The sequence below is a fragment of the Oncorhynchus kisutch genome, linkage group LG3, assembly GCF_002021735.2.
Source record: "Oncorhynchus kisutch isolate 150728-3 linkage group LG3, Okis_V2, whole genome shotgun sequence".
Classification (NCBI taxonomy): domain Eukaryota; kingdom Metazoa; phylum Chordata; class Actinopteri; order Salmoniformes; family Salmonidae; genus Oncorhynchus; species Oncorhynchus kisutch.
Window position 1 is genome coordinate 73926228 of NC_034176.2, and position 23091 is coordinate 73949318.

Genomic DNA, 23091 nt, shown 5'->3' on the forward strand with positions numbered 1-23091 from the left:
AATACGTTCTGCAGAGCTGGGAAAGTGACACTTCACTGTAGTCTTCGTAAAACCTTCATAAACACTCCATAACACCAGTCGTGAACACAGGAAAAAAAAGCCAAAAGACCTTTTACACGTACAGTATCACGCAATGTTCATCTGAGCAATTCATTCTCCTCGACTATTTCTCAAATGAGCAGCTGGGCCTTCACTTTTTTTGTTTTGTATAGAGTTAGACCAGGGAAGCACATTTGATTAGCATATATAGTATGGAAGACGGTTACTGAAGGTATGAACGATACAGGAAGAGGCAGTGTTCATTGAGGTCTACTTGAGATGATCAAAGTGGTGCAGCTCTTGGCCTTGTCCCTGACTCTGTTTGCCTTAAGCTGCACTCCTATTGTGACCCTTGACCCCACATAGGACAAAGGTCACCAGGCAGGCCTGTGATTGGCTCATTGGCCTGACACGACAGGTCAAGATGGATGGCTCTTTTAAGGTCAGCTGATTACCATGCTTATAGCCAGTGGAAAACACGGTCATTGAAGATAAAGAACAAAGGTTGGATGAACAAAAGATGCAATCACTGAAAAACATTTTAACAATAGTATAATTTCTTCTTTGGTATCGTCTTCTTTGTATTGAAGCCCACATTGGCCCTGAAGCTGAGAGGATGAAACAACTTTGAAGTGTGAATTAAAAAAAATCAGTAAGCATCCTGTGTGAAATCTATCGAGCCAGCCAAGAATCCCCCAATGAACAAGTCCTAAACCTTTTTTAGAACCCCCTTAAAAAGGACAGAGGTCACTAGTCAGTATTCGCTAATCCTCAAACCTGGGAGCTGTGGGGTCCCTATGAGCTCCCCAGGAAGAAAAGAGCAGTCAGTCCCACAGTAGAGAGGGGTGCGGGCCTGAGGGGTGCGGGCCTTGGCCAGGTCCTCCATTGATCTAAATGGAGATGCTGAGGTGGCAGGGAGGGGCTGAAGACAATGGAGTGCTCAGTGTGTCACCACCAGAGTCAGAAGTGAGGTTCAGGGGATTAAACTTAATTCTCATAGCGCTGAATAAAGCTGGTCCAGCCCTCTGCCTGCCTGGTGAGGACCTGAGCCTTACTGAAAGTGTTATTGTAGCTCCATTAAAGCATGCTGACTGGTCCACAACAGGCCCTGGAGCTGCTGGACAAAGAGAGTGGCCTTATTGTTCCTTTGGGACGAGGCCATGAAAGAAAGAACGAGAGACATTGTCAATTCACTGCCAGGACCAGAGGAATCTTAAGATTGGGAATTTTGGGCAGTTCTGGTCTGAGTTTAAACATTTGAGTGTTTGTCGAATTGCCCAGTTCTCCAAACGGCACATTCTAAAAAGTAGGAGAGAAAATAAACTTCAAATGATTATTTCTGCCTAGTTCTGTTGTTTCTCTTATCATATTCCTCCTGCCATTTAGCGGTCAGGTCTTTTGATGGGGGGAGGGAGTGGGAGGCAGATGGGGGAGGGAGATGGAGGGTGGGTGGGAGGGAGGGAGATGGTGGGTGGGTGGGAGAGAGACGAGGGAGTGGGAGGGAGATGAGGGAGACGAGACGGTGGGAGGGAGACGTGGGTGGGAGACTGAGGGTGGGAGAGGGAGTGGGTGGGAGACGGAGGGTGGGTGGGTGGGTGGGAGACGGACGGAGGGTGGGTGGGAGACGAGGGGGTGGGTGGGAGAGGGAGTGGGTGGGAGAGGGAGGGTGGGTGGGTGGGAGACGAGGGAGTGAGACGTGGGAGGGAGACGATGGAGGAAGACGTGGGTGGGATACGGACGGAGGGTGGATGGGAGACGAGGGAGTGGGAGGGAGACAGTGGGTGGGAGACGAGGGAGTGGGTGGGAGACGAGGGAGGAATACGTGGGTGGGAGGGAGTGGGGGGGAGACGAGACTGTGGGAGGGAGACGAGACTGTGGGAGGGAGATGAGGGAGACAGTGGGAGGGAGACGGTGGGAGGGAGACGGGTGGGTGGGAGAGGGAGTGGGTGGGAGACGGACGGAGGGTGGGTGGGAGACGAGGGGGTGGGTGGGAGAGGGAGTGGGTGGGAGAGGGAGGGTGTGTGGGTGGGAGAGGGAGTGTGTGTGGGTGGGAGACGAGGGAGTGAGACGTGGGAGGGAGACGAGGGAGGAAGACGTGGGTGGGATACGGACGGAGGGTGGATGGGAGACGAGGGAGTGGGAGGGAGACAGTGGGTGGGAGACGAGGGAGTGGGTGGGAGACGAGGGAGGAAGACGTGGGTGGGATACGGACGGAGGGTGGATGGGAGACGAGGGAGTGGGAGGGAGACAGTGGGTGGGAGACGAGGGAGTGGGTGGGAGACGAGGGAGGAATACGTGGGTGGGAGGGAGTGGGGGGGAGACGAGACTGTGGGAGGGAGATGAGGGAGACAGTGGGAGGGAGACGGTGGGAGGGAGACGAGGGAGTGGGAGGGAGACGGTGGGAGGGAGACGAAGGAGACGAGACGTGGGAGGGAGACGAGACGGTGAGTGGGAGGGAGGGAGGGAGACGAGGGAGGGAGTGGGAGGGAGACGAGGGAGTGGGAGGTTAGACGGTGGGAGACGAGGGAGTGGGAGGTTAGACGGTGGGAGACGAGGGAGTGGGAGGGAGACGAGGGTTGGAGGGAGATGGGGAGGGAGACGAGGGAGACGGTGGGTGGGAGACGAGGGAGATGGTGGGTGGGAGACGAGGGAGGGAGATGGTGGGTGGGAGACGAGGGAGGGAGTGGGTGGGAGGGAGACGAGGGAGGAAGATGGGGGTGGGAGACGGTGGGTGGGAGGGAGTGCGAGGGAGACGGGACTGTGGGAGGGAGACGGTGGGAGTGGGAGGGTGGGTGGGAGACGGGAGTGAGATGTGGGAGGGGGGCGATGGAGGAAGACGTGGGTGGGATACGGACGGAGGGTGGATGGGAGACGAGGGAGTGGGAGGGAGACGAGGGAGGAAGATGGGGGTGGGAGACGGTGGGTGGGAGGGAGACGAGGGAGTGCGAGGGAGACGAGACTGTGGGAGGGAGACGGTGGGAGTGGGAGGGTGGGTGGGAGACGGGAGTGAGACGTGGGAGGGAGACGATGGAGGAAGACGTGGGTGGGATACGGACGGAGGGTGGATGGGAGACGAGGGAGTGGGAGGGAGACAGTGGGTGGGAGAAGAGGGAGTGAATACGTGGGTTGGACGAGGGAGGAATACGTGGGTTGGAGGGAGTGGGAGGGAGACGAGACTGTGGGAGGGAGACGAGGGAGACGAGACTGGGAGGGAGACGAGGGAGACGAGACTGTGGGAGGGAGATGAGGGAGACAGTGGGAGGGAGACAGTGGGAGGGAGACGAGAGAGTGGGAGGGAGACAGTGGGAGGGAGACGAGAGAGTGGGAGGGAGACGGTGGGAGGGAGACGAAGGAGACGAGAGAGTGGGAGGGAGACGGTGGGAGGGAGACGAAGGAGACGAGACGAGGGAGTGGGAGGGAGACGAGACGGTGAGTGGGAGGGAGACGAGGGTTGGAGGGAGGGAGACGAGGGAGTGGGAGGGAGACGAGACGGTGAGTGGAAGGGAGACGAGGGAGGGAGGGAGTGGGAGGGAGACGAGGGAGTGGGAGGTTAGACGGTGGGAGACGAGGGAGTGGGAGGGAGACGAGGGTTGGAAGGAGATGGGGAGTGAGACGAGGGAGACGGTGGGTGGGAGGGAGACGAGGGAGGAAGACGGGGGTGGGAGACGGTGGGTGGGAGGGTACGAGGGAGGGAGGGAGACGAGACGGTGGGAGTGGGAGGGAGACGAGACGAGGGAGACGAGACGGTGAGTGGGAGGGAGACGAGACGGTGAGTGGGAGGGAGACGAGGGAGACGAGGGAGACTGTGGGAGGGTGACGTGGGAGGGAGGTGGGAGGGAGGGAGTGGGAGGGAGACGAGGGTTGGAGGGAGATGGGGAGTGAGACGAGGGAGACGTTGGGTGGGAGACGAGGGAGGGAGTGGGTGGGAGGGAGACGAGGGAGGGAGGAAGACGGGGGTGGGAGACGGTGGGTGGGAGGGTACGAGGGAGGGAGGGAGACGAGACGGTGGGAGTGGGAGGGAGACGAGGGAGACGAGACGGTGAGTGGGAGGGAGACGAGGGAGGGAGACGAGGGAGACGAGGGAGGGGGAGGGAGGGAGACTGTGGGAGGTGAGACTGAGGGAGACGTGGGAGGGAGGTGGGAGGGAGGTGGGAGGGAGACGAGTGGGAGGGAGACGAGTGGGAGGGAGACGAGTGGGAGGGAGACTGTGGGAGGGAGAAATAATCTTTTTTTTTTTTTACTGAATGTATAAAAACATTAAGCAGAGATGCCAAGAGCAGATCCCGGAGTAACCCCAGCATACTAATAATACTGCTGCCATCCATCATCACAGACAACAACCAATTAGCACATTCCTCTTTCCACTGTTCTCATGTTCTTGGCTAATCCCTCCATTTTGTGTCATTCATCAAAAACAGAAAATGTTCTGGACTCAATACTGTGCGTGTGATAGAGTGTGTACTTTGAGAGTTTGGTTGGAGGGATGATGCTCATTGTATCTAAAACCCAGCCGCCTTCATTGTTTAATTTCAGAGCACAAACCCTGGTGAGAGAGAGGCTGGAGGAATGTTGATTGAGGGGTGATTTTTCTGGGGTTTATAGGAGGCTGTGGCCTGGGCTGTGGCCTGGGCTGGGTCCTGGGCTGGGTCCTGGGCTGGGGTTACTGTACAGGCCTGGACCTTAATTGTGAAGAGTACTGTAGACCTGGAGCTCTGTGGCTGTGGTGCCAATGCTGGCTACAGTACTGCTGACAATTAAGTTGTCAGCTGGCGCTCCAGAGCCGCCCTCCTCTGACCTGAAGAACTCTGCCTGACCTGCAGAGACAGTCCTGACGCCACTCAGGGACAGCCATCTGACTGCAGCTCTCTCTGTCTCTGTCTCCGTCTCTCTCTCACACTCGCACACACACGCGCTACACAGTACAGCTTAATCTGTACAACATTCAGAGCCCCCTGCTGAGGACCTGTAAATACGAGGCATTCAGAAATGCTTTACAGATGTGTGCTGGCAGCAGGATTTCAGCAGCGGTAAGATATTGAGGTCTCTGAGTGTGTTCTTGTGTTGGCCAGGGATATCTTTTAAAGCAGTGTACACACGGAGAGCCTGTTACTTACCCTGTCTGCTGCAGACTGCTCTGCTGGCTGCCTCGCAAAGGCAAAGCAGGGGCTGAGCGCCTAAACAGCAACACAACACTACTTCATATAACTCTCTCCCCACCGCCCCACCGCCCACTCCCTCCTCCCTCCTATCTCTACTCTCAATTCTTCCACACAGTCAGTGTCTGATTTTTATCTCCTGGGCTGGCTTCTTTTGGGCCTGACCATATTAGTCTAGGCCTAGTTTAAATAGCAGGCTGGGAAGGTTTCGGCTCCGTGGGAGAGAGAGGAAGAACCTGGCTACATCCTGAGGAGGTTTTAATGATTCAGACAGCCTCAGTCAATCTGTGTCCCAAATGGCACCCTACTCCATATGTAGTGCACTATAGTTAGTCAGTCAGTCAGTCAGTCAGGGATGTGGTGTATACTCCTGAGGTGCCACCCCACTGGGTACACTGCAGAGCTGCTCTACTAGGCTGACTGGGCTAGGATCACACCAGCTGAACTCTACCTCTCTACTGGATTAAACCCAAATCTCTCCTACACGTTCTCACACTCATAAATCCCCCTCTTTAACACAGAGAGAGAGGGGAGAGACACAGAGAGCGATACAGAGAGGGGGGAAGAGATCTACACAGAGAGAGAGGGGGAGACACAGAGAGCGATACAGAGAGGGGGGAGAGATCTACACAGAGAGCGATACAGAGAGGGGGGAGAGATCTACACAGAGAGCGATACAGAGAGGGGGGAGAGATCTGCACAGAGAGAGAGGGGGAGACACAGAGCGATACAGAGAGGGGGGAGAGATCTACAGAGAGAGGGCAGAGACACAGAGAGCGATACATAGAGGGGGGAGAGATCTACAGAGAGAGAGGGGGAGACACAGAGCAATACAGAGAGGGGAGAGACGCAGAGAGCGATACAGAGAGGGGGGATAGATCTACACAGAGAGAGGGGGAGACACAGAGAGCGATACAGAGAGGGGGGAGAGATCTACACAGAGAGGGGGAGACACAGAGCGATACAGAGAGGGGGGAGAGATCTACACAGAGAGGGGGAGACACAGAGCGATACAGAGAGGGGGGAGAGATCTACACAGAGAGGGGGAGACACAGAGCGATACAGAGAGGGGGGAGAGATCTACACAGAGAGAGGGGGAGACACAGAGCGATACAGAGAGGGGGGAGAGATCTACAGAGAGAGAGGGGGAGACACTGAGAGCGATACAGAGAGGGGGGAGAGATCTACACAGAGAGAGGGGGAGACACAGAGCGATACAGAGAGGGGGGAGAGATCTACACAGAGAGAGGGGGAGACACAGAGCGATACATAGAGGGGGGAGAGATCTACAGAGAGAGAGGGGGAGACACTGAGAGCGATACAGAGAGGGGGGAGAGATCTACACAGAGAGAGGGGGAGACACAGAGCGATACAGAGAGGGGGGAGAGATCTACAGAGAGAGAGGGGGAGACACCGAGAGAGCTAGTAGCTCCACATAGACTAGATCAAGCAGCTTAGGTGTTGTTTTAGTGCTTTTTGATTTGATTGCTGTGTTTATCATGTAGTTAGTGTATGTCTAGGTTTATATCTGTGTAGTCTTATGGTATGAGAGTGTTTTCAGTAGTATACGTGTCAATGCCAGAGAGAGCGCTTTTTCTGATGTGTGTGTGTGAAAGAGCGCTCAGATCAGGGGTGTGTGTGTGTGTGTGTAATGGTTATTGGGCCAGATGACTGTAATGCCACAGAGACACCTGAGTTGGCATTTTCCATGGTGAAGCCCTGTGCTCACATATCACGCAGTCCCATTGGTATGCACTCACAGACACGGCTGCCAGGAGAGGGGCTCGGGTGGACTGAAAAAACAATCCCACCAGCGTATCGCTACCCCCAATGACGATAGACCCCGTCACGGAAATAACCTCACAGACAACCCACAATTCCCCACAGGAAGAGTGTGATTTTGACCAGTGATTTGAGGCCGTCCAGTACTGTGTGTCAGTGACAGTCAGTCATACGCTCACTCTGTTTAGATTCTTCAATTACAGTACTGTCTTCTCTAACTTTCTGGTTCTGCCCAGCTTCAACTCACAGTTGTCAAGCGAGCTCTAAATATATAGAGCTGAATAGTGTCATTTGGATTTAGCCATGTAAATCTATATCTAATGTAGATCTCTAGTGTCCATCTAGAATAGTTTGTTTATATGGTGACTACACTCTTCCTCTTTACTGTATGTATGACAACAAACATGGAAATAAACTCTGTAGCTAAATCTGGTGGAATATATATTTGTTGTGCTTGGTCTGTGACAAATACACTAAAATAAATGTGTTTCTGTTTCTCTTTCTCCAGGATGTGTTGGACAAGGCGTGTGCAGAGGGGATCAGTGATGAACATTACCGTTTAGAAGGTAGGACCCCCCCCTCCCGCCCACTAAGCTCCTCAAATGTGCTGATGGGGGGGATGTATGGAACCCCTCCCCCAGTCCCCCTCTCCCCCTTTACCTTCCTTCTCCTTTCCTCCCCCCTTTCTCTCACCTGGCCCTCCCCTCCCACTCTGTGCTTCGCAATCCTCCTCCATCTATTCTGTTTTCCCCCTGTGTGGTGTGATCCTTGATTAAGGAATCGGGGAGGAAAGGCATCGCCCTTCATATGAACTGAGCTGGAAAAGAGCACCAGAGCTCTGTTGTGCTACCTTACTGGCAGCAGGGGAGAGTGGGATGGGACCAGCCCAGAGCTCTGTTGTGCTTCCTAACTGGCAGCAGGGGAGAGTGGGATGGGACCAGCCCAGAGCTCTGTTGTGCTTCCTAACTGGCAGCAGGAGAGACTGGGATGGGACCAGCCCAGAGCTCTGTTGTGCTTCCTAACTGGCAGCAGGAGAGACTGGGATGGGACCAGCCCAGAGCTCTGTTGTGCTTCCTAACTGGCAGCAGGGGAGAGTGGGATGGGACCAGCCCAGAGCTCTGTTGTGCTTCCTAACTGGCAGCAGGGGAGAGTGGGATGGGACCAGCCCAGAGCTCTGTTGTGCTACCTAACTGACAGTAGGGGAGACTGGGATGGGACCAGCCCAGAGCTCTGTTGCGCTTCCTAACTGGCAGCAGGGGAGAGTGGGATGGGACCAGCCCAGAGCTCTGTTGCGCTTCCTAACTGGCAGCAGGAGAGACTGGGATGGGACCAGCCCAGAGCTCTGTTGTGCTTCCTAACTGGTAGCAGGAGAGACTGGGATGGGACCAGCCCAGAGCTCTGTTGTGCTACCTAACTGGCAGCAGGGGAGACTGGGATGGGACCAGCCCAGAGCTCTGTTGTGCTTCCTAACTGGCAGCAGGAGAGACTGGGATGGGACCAGCCCAGAGCTCTGTTGTGCTTCCTAACTGGCAGCAGGAGAGACTGGGATGGGACCAGCCCAGAGCTCTGTTGTGCTACCTTACTGGCAGCAGGGGAGAGTGGGATGGGACCAGGCCAGATATGTGGGTCAGGGTGTCTCGGCTGGCTAGTTTTGTCGTTGAGTTGAGCGGGTTTATTTTAAGGGGTGGGCCAGGTATGCTTTGGTCCTCATAACGTTGCAATATCGAGTCCCCGAGCTGACAAGGTAAAAATCTGTCGTTCTGCCCCTGAACAAGGCAGTTAACCCACTCTTCCTAGGCTGTCACTGGAAATAAGAATTTGTTCTTAACTGACTAGTTAAATAAAGGTAAAATAAAAATCACCATATACAAGTACCTTAAGACCTGGTGAAAAGCGATATAAATAAACCTATTATAGAACATGTCATTATGGTAACGTTAGATGACCATTCACACCACACCGTGTTCATGTCAAAATCCCTCCCTGTGTCTGCTTAGGAGCCATCTTGCTTCCTTTCTCCTCCCCTCATTCTCAGAAGATTAGACACCATGGTTTTCTTACAGACTCTGTAAGTACTATTTGTGGTACATTTCAGTCAGAACTTATGAGAGACAACTTATTATCAAAGTAGGTCTTGATTATTGTTTGGTGCAATTCTTCTTCAGACCTGGGGGTTCACTAACAGATTTCTTAAATCACATTTAACTTCAATGAAAGCCCTTATGGAGCATTCCGGCTTTTTTGATTCTTTATAACCCTGGAAAGAAAGTGGTTTGTTGAAGGGGAAAGGGACAGACATGGAGAGCCAGAGAGAGGTTACAGATGATCGTTAGACCAAAGCTTGTCTTTCCTCAGGGCTTCAGTAAGCATTTTCAAAGAAAGTTTGTGAGGATAAAAAAATAGCTTGCTGGCAAAATTGCAAAGCGGGATGAAGCAAAAGGGATCCAAGATGGTAGTGTGTTTTGACTCGTTGGATCTTGCAGATACATCCTCCGTGCCTTTTCAAATGTAGTTTTCACAAGGCCATTAAGTGAGGCTTAAAGTCCCAATCAGCTGTATAAACCTGTATCTTTGTTTCAGGTCACACTTGCGTGACTCTCAGACCAACCACACAGAGTTGAAAGCTGAGAGTGTGTGACAGCGGTCGTGTGTGACAGCGGTCGTGTGTGACAGCGGTCGTGTGTGACAGCGTGTGTGTGTGATGTCAGGGCTGTTGGATCAGGCATGATGGCATAGTGCGAGTCCCTCCTCCCCCTCCCTTCAGATCACCAGCATTTAGTTCCTCTCTAAAGAGCAGGCTGACTGTATTTCAGTGATGAGGGGGTCAGTCTGAGAGGGAGATAGCAGATTATGTCGACATAGGGAATAGGGTGCCCTCTGGGATATAGCCTATAGCTGTTGGATCAGGCATGATGGCATAGTGCGAGTCCCTCCTCCCCCTCCCTTCAGATCACCAGCATTTAGTTCCTCTCTAAAGAGCAGGCTGACTGTATTTCAGTGATGAGGGGGTCAGTCTGAGAGGGAGATAGCAGATTATGTCGACATAGGGAATAGGGTGCACTCTGGGATATAGCCTATAGCTGTTGGATCAGGCATGATGGCATAGTGCGAGTCCCTCCTCCCCCTCCCTTCAGATCACCAGCATTTAGTTCCTCTCTAAAGAGCAGGCTGACTGTATTTCAGTGATGGGGGGGTCAGTCTGAGAGGGAGATAGCAGATTATGTCGACATAGGGAATAGGGTGCCCTCTGGGATATAGCCTATTCCTCTGGGTTTTTTAATTAGCCTGGCGATAAGCATCACCGTCTCCACATTGGGCTTGTTACGCAACAGATCCCCCCCCCCCCCCGCATGGCACAATGGTACCTTTGAGCATCTGTGATGATCAAAAGACAGGGTTATTTTTTCCTCCTCCAAAAAGTTTTTGCTCCCCAGGACGCTGCCTTTCATTGTGCCTGCAGCCGAGGGGACGGGAGACTGGACAGACATGTTCCTCTCTCTTTGATCTGCTTGGATACGGAGGAAAGAGAATGAGGCTGTTGTGTCTGTCTGTCTGCTCCTTTGGCGACCACAACAAACGCTGTTTCAGATTTGACTTGGCTTAATTAATTAGTGATTCTGTTTTTACAGCCGGCTGGTCTGATCCTCGGCCAAAAGGTTTGAGAATGGAACTTCAAAGTGCAACAGGGGGGAGGGGTTTGGGGGGGAGCTGTGTGTGTGTGTGTGTGTGTGTGTGTGCGCGCGTGCGTGCTCAGTAACCCAGCCATCTCCTGATTGGTTGGGCAGGAGCAAAACCAAATGTCCATCAACTGCGTCCCAATGAAATGCCACCCTATTCCGTAAATAGTGCACTACTTGGCCCCATGGAGTGACACTGTGTATTCATGGCCTCTGCCCTTGGCCTATCAGTCTCTTTTTCATTTGTAGTACCCAGGTCTGAAACATCTCAGTGGTTTTAGTTGGATTCGGATGTGATGAGAGGATATGAAAGGACTGTGACATGTTACAGTAGGAGATGTTGGTGGGCTGACATACACTATACAGGTTTGATACTGTAGTTGGGGCCTACTGTTGATGAGGATGTGCATAGCGGTGGAATAGGATGTGTGTGTGACAGACGAGGTGAGGCCTCCCTATGGACGCTGTCTGTCTGGGCTATATGTCTGGAAGCTATAATACTCAGTGAAACATCCAGCATTATGAGCTCAGCTACAGTGGGCACAGAGACCGAGGCAGGGCTCCCACAGGGTTCTTTGATGTTCAGATCAGATCATGTTCCCACTTTAGAATGTAATATCTTAAGCCACATTATACAGTCGCATCATGTCCTGTTCTTGGCATGTAGGGCATGTTATGTCTGTTCAGTCCCATGTTCTATTCATCCACCTCCTCTCCCATTCCTGGGGCTATGCTAGCACTTTCCCATGGCAATGATGTGCATCCAAGCCCCAGAGTATTTTGTGGCTGTGCCTTATGCTTATTTATACACTGGATTCTTGACGTAGCTTACTGTAATATATCTACTGCTGTGCATATCTACTGCTGTACATATCTACTGCTGTACATATCTACTGCTGTGCATATCTACTGCTGTGCATATCTACTGCTGTGCATATCTACTGCTGTGCATATCTACTGCTGTACATATCTACTGCTGTGCATATCTACTGCTGTGCATATCTACTGCTGTGCATATCTATTGCTGTGCATATCTACTGCTGTACATATCTACTGTTGTTCATATCTACTGTTGTACATGTCTACTGCTGTGCATATCTACTGTTGTACATATCTACTGCTGTGCATATCTACTGCTGTACATATCTACTGTTGTTCATATCTACTGTTGTTCATATCTACTGTTGTACATGTCTACTGCTGTGCATATCTACTGTTGTACATATCTACTGTTGTACATATCTACTGCTGTGCATATCTACTGCTGTGCATATCTACTGTTGTACATGTCTACTGCTGTGCATATCTACTGCTGTGCATATCTACTGCTGTACATATCTACTGTTGTTCATATCTACTGTTGTACATGTCTACTGCTGTGCATATCTACTGCTGTGCATATCTACTGTTGTACATGTCTACTGCTGTGCATATCTACTGCTGTGCATATCTACTGCTGTGCATATCTACTGCTGTGCATATCTACTGCTGTACATGTCTACTGCTGTACATGTCTACTGTTGTACATATCTACTGTTGTACATATCTACTGTTGTACATATCTACTGTTGTACATATCTACTGTTGTACATATCTACTGCTGTACATATCTACTGTTGTACATATCTACTGCTGTACATATCATTCTTAGTTGATCCTGTGTACATTCTCCCAGTGTACATGCATATAGTTTGCATTTGATTACTGCTACAGTGCTATTTGGGTTGTTAATCAGATTCGCCCCGCCGTTAATGATTAGTCTTTTTTATATTTTCTTTCCTTACATTTGACATTTTTCTGCATCGTTAGGAGCTAGTAGCATTAACATTTCACTGCACCTGCTACAACATCTGCTAAACTGTGTACGCGACCAGTAAACTTATATTTGATCATTTGGTTGCGTGTGTTCTTACAGTGGCTCTGCCCCCGGAGAAGACGGTGGACAGTTGCTGTGTGGAGGAGAAGATGCAGGGGAGAGCGAGCCAGGCGCCCACAGGCACACAGAAACAGCTCCAGTTTGAAGTGAGTGTGAAGTTGAACTGTGAACCACCAACATGGACCATTTATTAGTGCTTCTGGGGAAAACTAGAGCGACAATATTAATACTCTTTCAGGGATGGAAGGAGGCACCCGTGCACACACAGTCGTGAATGTATTAAAACTTCTATTGCAATGCGATTCGTTTCAGGAGCTTGAGTGTGCCGTCTCTGTAGAGGAAGACAACAGACAGGAGTGGACATTCACGCTGTATGATTTTGACAACAATGGCAAGGTCACCAGAGAGGTGAGGGTTCAAACACATTTTATATTCAAACATACTCTAACACATAACAGGGCACTTTCCTTTTCCCCGCCCATGATCTTTTCCTCTTTCATACTAACACACACATACACATACATAGACTAAGGGAGACACAACCAGATGAAGTTACATTCATCCATTTCAATAATACAGCCACTAGGAACCAAAGACTTTTTCCTTCCCAGCGATAGATACCTAGTGTCTGGCTTCTGCCTTGTAAAGATCTGAGCAGTGCAGTCAGAGAGGCCTGTATTTTTGGAGAGCTGAGTTGAAACGGTGTGAAGAGACTGAAGCCGTCCTCTGTGTGGTGGGATGGTTGGATCTCCAGTTTCTCTGGCATCGCCCATGGCCCCGCGGCACATGAGACGGCAGGCGGCAGCTCACACAAAAAGAAGAAGAAGGAAATAGCTTTCTTCTCCAGCTCCGTTTCTTTATTTCTGAAGACATATGAAAAAATGGAAACTAAAAATGACATAGGAGGCTTTTTTACGTCTTAGCGTTTGAAACGGTATCTGGAGCCAGTCCCCAAAGAGCTCATAATAGGCCTTTATGTTGCATTGAGAGAGAGGCAATGCAATAGGAATGCAGGCATTTGGATGTTTTAGAGGAGCGAGAGCAGAAGCTAGGCTAACAGGCCCAAAAGGTCCTGATTTCTGAGTGGTTTTGTAAGCCCCTTTTCTCGGCAGTGACAGTCCAGGGAACATTAGTAGAAATGCAGTAATTACCTTCAGAGGGAAAATGCTAACAAGACTTGAAATATGTATAATTAAACATACTATGCTTTTGATCCATCTGTGGATGTTCATGTTGCTATCTTCCTGAACAGGCTTTTAAAGACTTACGTGAGTGCAGATTTCAGATGTCTGCTCTGTGCTCACTGACTTCGTGTGTGGATGTTATTTGGCCTTTCTGTCTCTCCTACAGGATTTTCCCTCTTATTTTCTCTCTTTCTCTTTCTTATTCTGTCTATGTCTGACTCTTAGCCCTGGGGCAAAGGTCTGTGCTATGGCCTTCAGCTACTCAACTCTTTCAAAGAGCGAGAAAGAGAGAGATCCTGAGAGGGAGATAATACTTTTAAAAGCTCTTAATTGAACCACTGCCAAAGTTACACTAACCACCATACAAAGCCTATAGAGAGAAAGGGTAATGAAGACTCTATCTATTAAGAGCAGAGCTGCTATAGAGTGGGTTGTGCATCAGTTCATCTTTTAGCACTTCTCCTCTCAGACATATCTTGTCATGCATTTATCCCATCTTTGTACTCCCGCTTTGTTCTCCCTGCCTGATCACTTTACAGGTGGGACACTGAAATAAAACAACTGACAACTCTGCATGTTCTTCTCTTCATCTCTCCTGTTTACCTGTAACATGTTAGACAGACTACAATAGCTGAGTTGTCGACTGTGCACTAACTCAGACCCCCCCCCCCCCCCTCAGGACATCACCAGCCTGCTCCACACCATCTATGAGGTGGTGGACACGTCGGTCAACCATTCCCCCAGCAGCAGCAAGACACTGCGGGTCAAGCTCTCCGTGGCCCCCGACTCCAGCCAGCGCTGGCAGAGCTGCACACAGGGCACCGCAGGTAACCACCAGGCTGGGGGAGGATCACAGGGCTGGGAGGGAGGGAGGATGGGGCAGACAGGGGACCAGAAGGGGGAGATGGAGGGGGAGGAGAGAGAGCGGTGTTCTTTGAGCTCCCCTACTTGACTGTTCTGCTGTCAGCACATCCAGACTCTTGTTTATTGTCATGCGGAAAGGCACCTGCTTCAGGCATGTCAGACTCCTCTCTCTCTCTCTGTCTCTCTCTCTCTCTGCCTGTCTCTCTCTCACTCTCTCTCTCTCTCTCTGCCTGTCTCTCTCTCACTCTCTGCCTGTCTCTCCATCTCTCCGGCACAATGGGGTTCATTTTTAATGATGGGAGTAGTGACAGAGCTGAGAACCCCCCAGTGCCTTCAAATATTCTGAAAGAAACCTTAAGAGATGCACCAACTCCTTTTGATAACCACAACCATTTTATTTTTCTCCAAAGTGTTTCTTCTTCTCCCTCACCCCCCACTTCTCAGAGCTGTCGGTAAAATATAGCTACATTCAATGTAACTTTTCTAACTGACGACTTGGTAAACAAGTATTGAGAATAAATAAAAAATTGCTACAAAATATGATGCCCTGTTAGTTTACTTCCTGTTGTTGGGGCTATTTATAACGTCAAGTGATTCAAAAGAAGCAGGCTTTGAAAACGAACCATTAGCTGGCTGTCTTCATGCTAATTTCAAACCACAACATATCTTACTTCATTAATAAACTCTGGGTTATATATACAGTACCAGTCAAAAGTTTGGACACAACTACTCATTCCAGGGTTTTTCTTTATTTCTTTTTCTTTCTTTTTACATTATAGAATAATAGTGAAGACATCAAAACTAGGAAATAACATATGGAATCATGTAGTCACCAAAAAAGTGTTAAACAAATCTAAATATAGTTTATATTTGAGATTCTTCAAATAGCCGCCCTTTGCCTTGACAGCTTTGCACATTCTCTCAACCAGCTTCATGAGGTAGTCACCTGGAATGCTTTTCAATTAACAGGTGTGCCTTGTTAAAAGTTAATTTGTGGAATTTCTTTCCTTAATGCGTTTGAGCCAATCAGTTGTGTTGTGACAACGTAGGGGTGGGGTGGTAAGTAGAAGATAGCCCTATTTGGTAAAAGACCAAGTCCAAATTATGGCAAGAACAGCTCAAATAAGGAAAGAAAAACGACAGTCCATCATTACATTCGGACATGAAGGTCAGTCAACCCGGGAAAATGTCAAGAAAGTTTCTTTAAGTGCAGTCGCAAAAAACATCAAGCGCTATGATGAAACTGGCTCTCGTGAGGACCACCACAGGAAAGGAAGAAACAGAGTTACCTCTGCTGCAGAGGATACGTTTATTAGAGTTACCAGCCTCAGAAAGAGTTCAAGTAACAGACACATCTCAACATCAACTGTTCAGAAGAGACTGCGTGAATCACGTCATCATGGTTGAATTGTTGCAAAGAAACCACTAATAAAGGACACCAATAAGAACAAGAGACTTGCTTGGGCAAAGAAAAATGAGCAATTGAAATTAGACTGGTGGAAACCTGTCCTTTGGTCTGATGAGTCCAAATTTGAGATTTTTGGTTCCAACCGCCATGTCTTTGTGAGATGCAGAGTGAACAGATTATCTCTGCATGTGTGGTTCCCACCGTGAAGCATGGAGGAAGATGTGTGGGGGTGCTATGTTGGTGACACTGTCTGTCATTTATTTTGAATTCAAGGCACACTTAACCAGCATGGCTACCACAGTATTCTGCAGCATTACACCATCCCATCTGGTTTGCGCTTAGTGGGACTATCATTTGTTTTTCAACAGGACAATGACCCAACACACCTCCAGGCTGTGTAAGGGCTATTTGTCCAAGAAGGAGAGTGATGGAGTGCTGCATCAGATCACCTGGCCTCCACAATCACCTGACCTAATTGAGATGGTTTGGGATGAGTTGGACTGCAGAGTGAAGGAAAAGCAGCCAACAAGTGCTCAGCATATGTGGGAACTCCGTCAAGACTGTTGGAAAAGCATTCCAGGTGAAGCTGGTTGAGAGAATGCCAGAGATGTGCAAAGCTGTCATCAAAGCAAAGGGTGGCTATTTGAAGAATCTCAAATATATTTAGATTTGTTTTAACACTTTTTTTTGGTTACTATATGATTCCATATGTGTTATTTCATAGTTTTAAAATGTCTTCACTATTATTCTACAATGTAGAAAATAGTACAAATTAAGAAAAACCCTTGAATGAGTAGATGTGTCCAAACTTTTGACTGGTACTGTATATATATTTTCTTTGTGTCTTATGAGACCTGGAGTAAATAAATGAAGCATTGTTGATTTTTGTATTTTATAGATCTTCAAAGTAAAAGGCAGTGAACAAAGGTTTCTTTCTTCTGAGAGAAATTGTGTGTGTGTGTGTGGCTGCTCTTTTTGATAATGTCCTGCTCTCTCACAGACATGCCCCACCCCAGAACGAAGACTGACAAGTGCATTGAAGACCTTAAAAGTGCAGAGAAGAAGTCTCGAGCCCTCCTCAGGTAACATATGTTCTACAGCCTGCATCAAGGTTTTACAAGACAATAATGTACATCTGTACATCTTTGACACTAATAACAATCTTTATTTTGACACCGACAGAATGTATGTTTTGCAATGCATCTAAGAGAGCTAAAAAACTGCTTCAAGCTGTTGTAAAGTCACATCTCTCTCCCCTCCAGGCGCCATCACAGTGACCACCACACTATCCAGCACCAGGTTCTGATCCAGCAGGGTCAGAGTCAGGGCTGCCAGCGCCACTGTGTGGATGAGAACCTGGAGCGCAGGAACCACTACCTAGACCTGGCCGGCATCGAGAATTACACATCCCGCTTTGGAGCAGGTGAGCTGGCCCAGGTGGGCTGGTCCGGGGGGGTACAAAGCCAGAAGGATGGGGGGGGGGGGTTAGGGCCGGGGGTGATGATGGAGAGATTGGAGACTAGAGGCACTGACTGATCACAGCACCGTTGTACTTTGAAGCTGTGTCCAGATAGAGGCCTTCATTACCCCAGCACCTGCTTGGAGGCAGGCAGGTAGGTCTGGCCAGTAAAACATAGAGGCCTTCGTTACCCCAGCACCTGCTTGGAGGCAGGCAGGTAGGTCTGGCCAGTAAAACATAGAGGCCTTCGTTACCCCAGCACCTGCTTGGAGGCAGGCAGGTAGGTCTGGCCAGTAAAACATAGAGGCCTTCGAAACCCCAGCACCTGCTTGGAGGCAGGCAGGTAGGTCTGGCCAGTAAAACATAGAGGCCTTCGAAACCCCAGCACCTGCTTGGAGGCAGGCAGGTAGGTCTGGCCAGTAAAACATAGAGGCCTTCGAAACCCCAGCACCTGCTTGGAGGCAGGCAGGTAGGTCTGGCCAGTAAAACATAGAGGCCTTCGTTACCCCAGCACCTGCTTGGAGGCAGGCAGGTAGGTCTGGCCAGTAAAACATAGAGGCCTTCGAAACCCCAGCACCTGCTTGGAGGCAGGGGCCAAGCCTCATCATGAAGTGAATTCAATTATGTTTCAAATGGAGCTGCTTTTGTTTAAATGTCTGTGTTGACGGGATTATTTTTTAGTGTGACACCCCCCCCCCCCCCCTAGAAAAATACACTTTGTCCTGTGAAAAAAAGAAAGCAGGATAAAATGAAGAGGTATTACAAAAGTATTGGAACTGGTAATTTTAACATTTATGAGTTACGAAACTATGTCTTTCAGTGAAGTTATTGATGTATCAATTGACCCATTATGGGTTATTTATCCTGACTTATATTTCTCCCCTCTCCAGCCCCCACCACAGAGCCTGTGAAAGCAGAGCCACAGACCCGACCATCGAACCAGACCAGGTCTCGCTCTCATGAACCAGAGAATGGCCACACCTACTCCCACCACCGTCGCTCACAGGTGGCCATGGAGAGCAGCGCCGCCCCAGGCCCTGACACCCTTTGTCCCCCACGACCGAGTAAAGACTCAGGTAAACACGCCCTGCGCTCCCCCAAGACCCACAGCCGGACACAGACCACCACGGGCAGGGTGATGAGGAGCAGAGGGGCCCCACCTCCCCCGGCCCTACCCAGCCAGGCCCCCCCTCACCAGTCCTCAGCCCCCTACCGCAGGCACAAGCAGAGGGCCAAGGAGGGCCAGCAGCAGTCCCGGTCCCTGGGGGCTCCAGTGGGGCCTGTGGTGGAGAAGGAGCAGGTGAGGGTCCTACCCAGTGTGCTCCTCTATGAAGGAGGGCTGGCCCAGATGGTTCAGAGGCATGAGCATCATCACCACCATGAACACCACCACCACTACCACCACTTCTACCAGTCCTGAGCCAGCCAGCCAGCTCCCTGCCCTGCTGCCCCTGGCCCCTGAGCACCTTCTCACAGTCCCACCTCAACCTGGCTCCACTGCCAGCCCAGTAGACTCTACAGATAGACAGGCCCCTCCCACACAGCACAGCAGCAGCACAGCTAGAAGTGTGTCACTGTCAGGGGGAGTTGGGTCTTAAATGGCCCTGTGGGCTAAGAGGACAGGACATCAAGAGGAGTTGGACAGACAGGGGGAGGTGCAGGGTGAAGAGTGTTATTATGGGGTTGTCCAGGCATGAAGAGTCCCTGTGAGTCAGCGGGACAGTGTCTTGGTCTTCAGGTGTGCCAGGAACCAGGAGCAGGACACGGCAGAGGGATGTAACAGGGGAACCTGAGAGGAACAGAAGGAGAAAAGAGACTTGGCTGTAGTCCTCCAGAGGGCTCCTCTCATCCCTCTCTGTCTGTCTGGTTCTCTGAAACCCTCTACTCTGATGGACTAGGTGACTTTACCAAGCCATACTGGCACTGCCATCCTCACAGACCTCTACGTTTTGGGGAAGGGGATTCGGAGGTGAAGGGCTGGTTTGGATGGAAAGACTGATGTAAAAAGATAAAATATATGATGCTCAGTGTCCAGTGAGTTTGTGTTCGAGAGAGAGACTGTGTGTGTGTGTGTGTGTGTGTGTGTGTGTGTGTGTGTGTGTGTGTGTGTGTGTGTGTGTGTGTGTGTGTGTGTGTGTGTGTGTGTGTGTGTGTGTGTGTGTGTGTGTGTGCGAAATAAAAAAATGTACACACATTTGTGTGTATGAATATACAGTGTGTGTGTGTGTGAGCATGTGTGCATTGGTTCATATGAATATTTGTGTGTGTGTGTATAGTGTCTGTGTGCATGTATTACCTGTCTGCTGTGACACCCCTGTCGCCACTGAAAACCACTTGAAAAGCACTTGTGGGTGCAGTTGCATTGGAGACACTTTGGGCTGTCAGAACAGAGGGCTGACAGGCATCGGCTGGATATGATGAAGACAAGATCATCCAGCTCCTGAATCTCACATGCAATACAGGACCCTCCCTGAGAGAACGATGTTGAAATGTTCAGTGAGAATAGAAGACTGTAATCAGCTGCTACCTCTAGTGTTATTAATGGTGTTATTATTATTGTTATTAATCAGATGCTATTTTTCAGTTACATTTTGTTGTATTTTTTAAAGATGATACAATCTGCAGTAATGTAGTGTTGAAACACTCCTACATGTTTTACCTACATATTGTATATATTATCAACATTATAATCTTTATTTATAATGTGATGTTTGTATCAACAATCTACACTTATTTCTCACTCAACCCCATTTTCCCGATGTACCCTGTTGAATGACCACTATATATACAATTTAGACCATCAAAGATACAACTCTGACTCCTGCTAATATCACCACCTAATATCACCACACACAGTTCTTTCACACAAATGGTCAGTGTACACCTTCTCAAGTACATCTCTGCCTTCTGAACAGTGTCTGTCTAATCGTTGTGGTTAGCAGTTCACAGGAAGGCTCTTTCTCAATAGCTGAATCATAAGTATGTGGTGGTTGACAATCCACAGCAGTCCCATGATCCTCCAGGTCTGATCATAACACATGACCCTAACCGCTGTCCCCTCATGAGGTATCCCCCTGTCCCCAGCTATCAGCACCTGTTTCACCAGGCCGCCCTCACACCATGTGTCCCCAGCACTCAGGCAACAAGGCTCTGTTTATGATGCTGGCTGGGTGGGCTGTGCCGGGGTGGAGGCTCTCAGCTGTCTGTCTCATTCCTCTGGTGCTAGGTGACACCAGGCCCAGCCCCTAGGCTCCACCAGGACCATAACTCACCCTGCTGAAGGCCTGCTGTTGGGACCGGCAGCTCAAACCATACAGGACCTCTCAGATCCTCTCCCACCCTAGGTGAACCATCAGAGCCCTACACCACTGTTTAGGACAGGTCACTACGGTATGCCTGCATCTAGTCCAGGAGCTCCTGACTGAGTATCATCTGGTCAGGGTAAAGAGGAAAATACTGGAATCAGCAATGTTCCCTCTATTTTTTTTGTTACTGAGCAAATTTCAGGTCTGCTGAGCACAAACTTGAACGTTGTGAAAATTCTAAGCGTGTTTAATGTGAACACTGAGGCATCGTTATTCACATACCATTATTACAGGGAATCAGGCAAAATATGCTACCCTCTGCCTATTGGCTACACTGCTCCTTTAAGACAAATAAGCAATTTACCTGACTTTTCAAATATGTCTAGAAATGCACACGTTTTGTGCCCTTGTAGGACGCAATCACTCCCCCATTACTGACTACAAATGATCTATAACTGGGCTAATAACTGACTAACTAGCGAAGGATATGCACACGCGTTGCTACATGTAGCTAATATTGCGTTGATTCGATCACAATTCCCACAGTAAACAGAAACGTTAACTAATGGGGAAAACTCTAGAAAGTTTGTGCTTCTCTGTGTGGGCAGATATTTCTTCTGCATGGCAGTCCTGGGGGAGCTGTACGCCCGCTCTCTCGCACATCTTAGAGGGAACATTGGTAGTCAGTATGAGCTAATAGACCTCGCTACTGGCTATGCGTTGTGAGCAGGTGTGAAGAGTTCATGAATTCCCCTACAGGTGTGTTGAACCTCACACCAGGTGTGTAGACATCAAAGCCAACTTTCCACTCTGGGTCATGTCTAGGTTTAGAGCTTTTACTAATACGTTTCTGTTAGTGTGTGTTTTGGGTCAGTTGAGGGAATCTGGTGCATTCCAGTCTTGTCCTGAGCTCCAGTGCTTCCTTCTCTCACATTGCTGCAGGCTGTCCATTAGCAGAGGCACCAGTCAAGCTGGCCTCACCACGGGACACAGTCACCCACCTCAGCCACCCCCAAGGGGAACGCAGCTGCACCCCATTCCTCAGCCCCGCTCTGCGATCTGCTTGGCGCTGGCATCTGCCTGGCCTAGCATGGCAGCACCCCAACTGACAGGGCCCATCTCAACACTATAACTCATGTTGTAGTCTTCACCCCACACCACAGCTAAAGTGTGTGTGTGTGAGAAGGTGTCTGCAGTGATCCCCTCAGACAGACACTGTGGGTAATAGGCAGAGATCTGCTTGGGTTCTCATCCTCAGTTAAACTCCCTCCCCCCAACACCACAGACACTAGACGAATGGTGCCATGTGCCTCTAGAGTACTGTGGTATTAGTGGGGCAGCCGCTGGAACAGATATCTCTGTGGTGCTTTTGAAATGCAGCCCTATTCCCTATATGATGTACAACTTCTGAACAGGGCCCAGGATCTGGTCAAAAGTAGTGCACTGTGCCTCTTTAAAGGGACACTCCAGCTTCACCGGCATCTAAAGTTCTGCTCCAGAATGTTCCACTGTATCTTCATCTGGAAATGGATTCAGTTTTGGTATTTACAGACAAGACTGAATTAAATGTTCTCATTGTATTCCACCACTAAGTTATGTTTTGTCAAATTAATGTATCTACATGTTAAACTAATGTAAATAGTATATGGACTGCAGAAAGGTTATACCAGTATTGTGTAGAAGGAATAAACGTATTTATAATAATTGAATGACTGAGCGAATATACAGTATTTCTGCCAAGCTATCACACTTGCCTGCTATTTTGTCACTTCTCTACAGAGTCCGCTGTGCCAATCAGTGCTATCAGGGAAGGGTAGTTGTCTCTCTCTCTCTCACTTCCTTCACTTCTTCTTGGTGATTGTTGTAAATGAAACATGTCTAACACTTGCTGTTCAGTTCCTCAATAGCAGACCAGACCCTTTCTCTCTTTCCCCTAATGGCTTTTTCATGACTTTGTTTAGTTTATATAGACGGTTTTTGATGAATTGCTTTATTTATTTGATAGCAGAGCTGTGCCAAGGGAGAAACCCTTTCATTAAAGTATGAACCTGTTCCCTAGAATACGTCTGCTGACTCCTTTGTGTGGCTTTGTGCTGTGCGTATATGTGTTGGATGAGGGAGGGAATGTGTGTGTGTGTGAGAGAGCGATCTAAACCACCACAGGTCTATCTGTGTGTCTTGGAATCTGTTTCTGCTGGACCTCTGTTCCTGTGGTGTTTTTTATGCATAGATTGTACATTGTAGTGTTTGTGCATTTGGGTTTATTGCGGGTTGTTTTATCCGCTTTGTGTGTGTGTGTGTGTTTTGATGTGCTGTGTATGTGTTTGTTTGATGTGGCTGT

General features: G+C 49.5%; 1 protein-coding gene across 1 annotated transcript in view; it reads left to right on the forward strand.

Moving 5' to 3' along the window:
- nkd1 (NKD inhibitor of WNT signaling pathway 1) overlaps nucleotides 1-22811 on the forward strand; it is a 39150-nt gene extending 16339 nt beyond the window's left edge. Inside the window, exons 4-10 of the mRNA XM_031814524.1 lie at nucleotides 7486-7543; nucleotides 12570-12676; nucleotides 12843-12938; nucleotides 14394-14541; nucleotides 16987-17068; nucleotides 17249-17409; nucleotides 18336-22811. Of these exons, the coding sequence (XP_031670384.1) occupies nucleotides 7486-7543; nucleotides 12570-12676; nucleotides 12843-12938; nucleotides 14394-14541; nucleotides 16987-17068; nucleotides 17249-17409; nucleotides 18336-18865 (1182 nt within the window). The 3' untranslated portion in view covers nucleotides 18866-22811. The remainder of the gene's footprint in view (nucleotides 1-7485; nucleotides 7544-12569; nucleotides 12677-12842; nucleotides 12939-14393; nucleotides 14542-16986; nucleotides 17069-17248; nucleotides 17410-18335) is intronic.
- Nucleotides 22812-23091: the final 280 nt, after the last annotated feature.